The sequence below is a fragment of the Poromitra crassiceps genome (genome assembly GCF_964638095.1).
Source record: "Poromitra crassiceps genome assembly, chromosome: 12".
In the NCBI taxonomy this organism is placed as follows: domain Eukaryota; kingdom Metazoa; phylum Chordata; class Actinopteri; order Beryciformes; family Melamphaidae; genus Poromitra; species Poromitra crassiceps.
The window spans coordinates 4,019,171-4,021,670 of record NC_139632.1 but is presented as its reverse complement, the minus strand read 5'-3'; the positions used below and the strand labels follow the sequence as shown (position 1 = coordinate 4,021,670).

Genomic DNA, 2,500 nt, shown 5'->3' with positions numbered 1-2,500 from the left:
TCACATACCACAGCCTCCAGTCATCAGAGCCGTGACTCGCTGGCGTAAACGGTGACCCTCATTTTGCGCAGCTATTTCTGAAGTTGCACTCTGTCTGCAACGCACGGATGCCTTCTCGCGTCAAATTAGAGCTGGTTCACTCTCCGCATCATGCATACACTATGCAGCGTGGGCGTGCGTAATTTGCGCTCATTCATTATTGGTTTCCCAAAAGTTGTGTAAGAAGTTTGGAGAGGACAATAAAACAAACTCATGAATAGAATAACATGCGTCTACTCAAAGATCGCTTGTTTTGCGGAGAAAATTGCAACAATATGTCTCTTCTGAATTCGACCGCGCGGTTCCCGGTTGAATTGTCCAACTTCAAGTTTTCAAACCCGAACCTATATCTACTTGCAGCCTTTGTGCTCTTACCAGAATGTGTAAAGTAGTTTATTGTAACACTGGGACGAGAACAGGGGGTTCTTCCAACATCAAACGCTGGTGTCGTCACTCGTCGGGGGGGATACGTGGGATACGTGCAGGCACTGCCTGTTCCAAAATCAATATTGACGTGATTGTTTGTAGCCTATTCAAATGAGCTGCTGCCTGGCGGGCCAATCAGAGACCATCGGAACATTACTACACCTTCTTTCCAGAAATCATTCATAACGCCGATGCGTCAAACACTCACAGAGACCAGAGTATAAATACGGCTGCGCGCAACGCACAGTTAGACATTTTCCCAAAATCAAACGAAAGCCACTAGAGGCTACTGAGCAAGAACCGTGGGAATCCGGCTTACCTTGATTATTCCCTCTATTCTACATTTTATAGGCTATAGCCTATTTAGTGTCCACAGTACATTTTGTTTGCCATGGATGGATTATATTTGAAACGCGTCGTGGTGGCACTGGCAGCGGTGTGCTCCGTGCTGGCCGCAGGCACGCTGGGGTCCCCGGTGATGGGGCCAGCAGCAGCTGAGCCGATCCGATGCGCCCCTTGCACTCCCGAGAAGCTGAGCCAGTGTCCAGCGGTTGTTGCGCCCGGATGCGCCGAGGTGCTGCGGGAGCCGGGCTGTGGATGCTGTCTCGCCTGCGCCCTGAAGGCTGGAGAGCTGTGCGGGATCTACACGGCACCGTGCGGCTCCGGGCTGAAGTGCACGCCGAGACCCGGCGACCTCCGCCCGCTGCACTCCCTAACCCGGGGACAAGCTGTGTGCACGGAGACCAGCACTGAGCCCCAGCAGAGCGCGGAACCCCAAACCCAAGGTAGGCCCTATAACCCCCTCATCCATGCATCTGTGAATGAGATATCATGTAGCATATAGGCCTATATATAGAATCAGAATTCCAGCAACACTTGATAAAGCCATAAATAGCCTATAGGCTACATGCCTTATTCATTTAACCCCAGAGAGCAGATAGGCTATTCGGTAGCCTATAATCTTCGTAAAGACATATGAATTGAGTCAAGCCTGCTCCACAGTCATTCACTCTCCTGTGCGTCATCATCAGATCAGGGAGAGCCCGCCGAGGCTGAGATGGAGAACGCATCAGCCACCCTCTCGGACCCCGGCTCCAGCCACTACCTCCCCGCCGGCCACAGCAAGCCCGACCCGAGGGCCGCCGCAGACGCTCAGGAGAGCATGAAAGCCAAAGTCGTCGCAATCCGCAGGAAACTGGTCGAGCAGGTAAAGCCAACGGAATATTGGACACATTGTATCTCTGCAATGTTGTTGTTACATTGATGATTTCCGCCCCACACACACACATTGCTTAATTAGGCTACACACATTTTCTGACACTTTTAGGGCTCATTTTCAAACGATACTTATTTCACAATAAAATGACAGCAGCATCAAATGAATAGGCTGTATCTTTCTTACAACAGACTAGCTTACTGATGTGCTCAATGGAAAACACTATACTGTCTATGAATCGTTTATGGCTTTTGCAAGTTCAAAGGTATACACTCATGCAGATACGCCTGTGGTGTTACAGTAGTAGACTAATTGGCTATTGTAATATAGCAACACACAAATGTTGAATATTTCACTCACAAATACTTTATTTCAACACTTGAATGTGTTGGACGTGCAGTAGGATAAAACATAGAAAAGGCTTGACCTAAAAATGAAAAGGGAAAAGTGAGGCTCTGGCTGACAGCAACCTCACCTACATCACACAAGCCAAGGCTTGTCATCTGATCAGCTCTGCAGAAGATCTCAAAACATGCGATTGGTTTTAGGATACAACAAGACTATTTATATTCTTCAATATATTAAACGACACATTGCTGTAACATTGGCCAACCATCACTGAGTAGCACATGTGTATAGCTACAGTAGAAAGAACAGCGTGGTGCAGAGAGAACTCTGCCCAGCCTCCCTCATGGCTCAGTCCATGTGGACCACATGGTGAACCAAAGTGACCTGGACCTCATCTGAGATCACGGTTGTCCTTTGCACTTCTTGGTCCTTGTCCTCTTCCTCTTCCTCGTAATGAGACAAAACTACACA

At 48.6% G+C, this 2,500-nt stretch overlaps 1 protein-coding gene across 1 annotated transcript in view; it reads left to right on the top strand.

Moving 5' to 3' along the window:
* Positions 1–856: 856 nt before the first annotated feature.
* The window catches only part of igfbp1a (insulin-like growth factor binding protein 1a), a gene marked incomplete at its 5' end in the record, with an annotated part of 4,459 nt that continues 2,815 nt past the window's right edge, over positions 857–2,500 (top strand). The window contains 2 exons of the mRNA XM_083647495.1: positions 857–1,250; positions 1,497–1,672. Coding sequence (XP_083503621.1) covers positions 857–1,250; positions 1,497–1,672 — 570 coding nt within the window. The remainder of the gene's footprint in view (positions 1,251–1,496; positions 1,673–2,500) is intronic.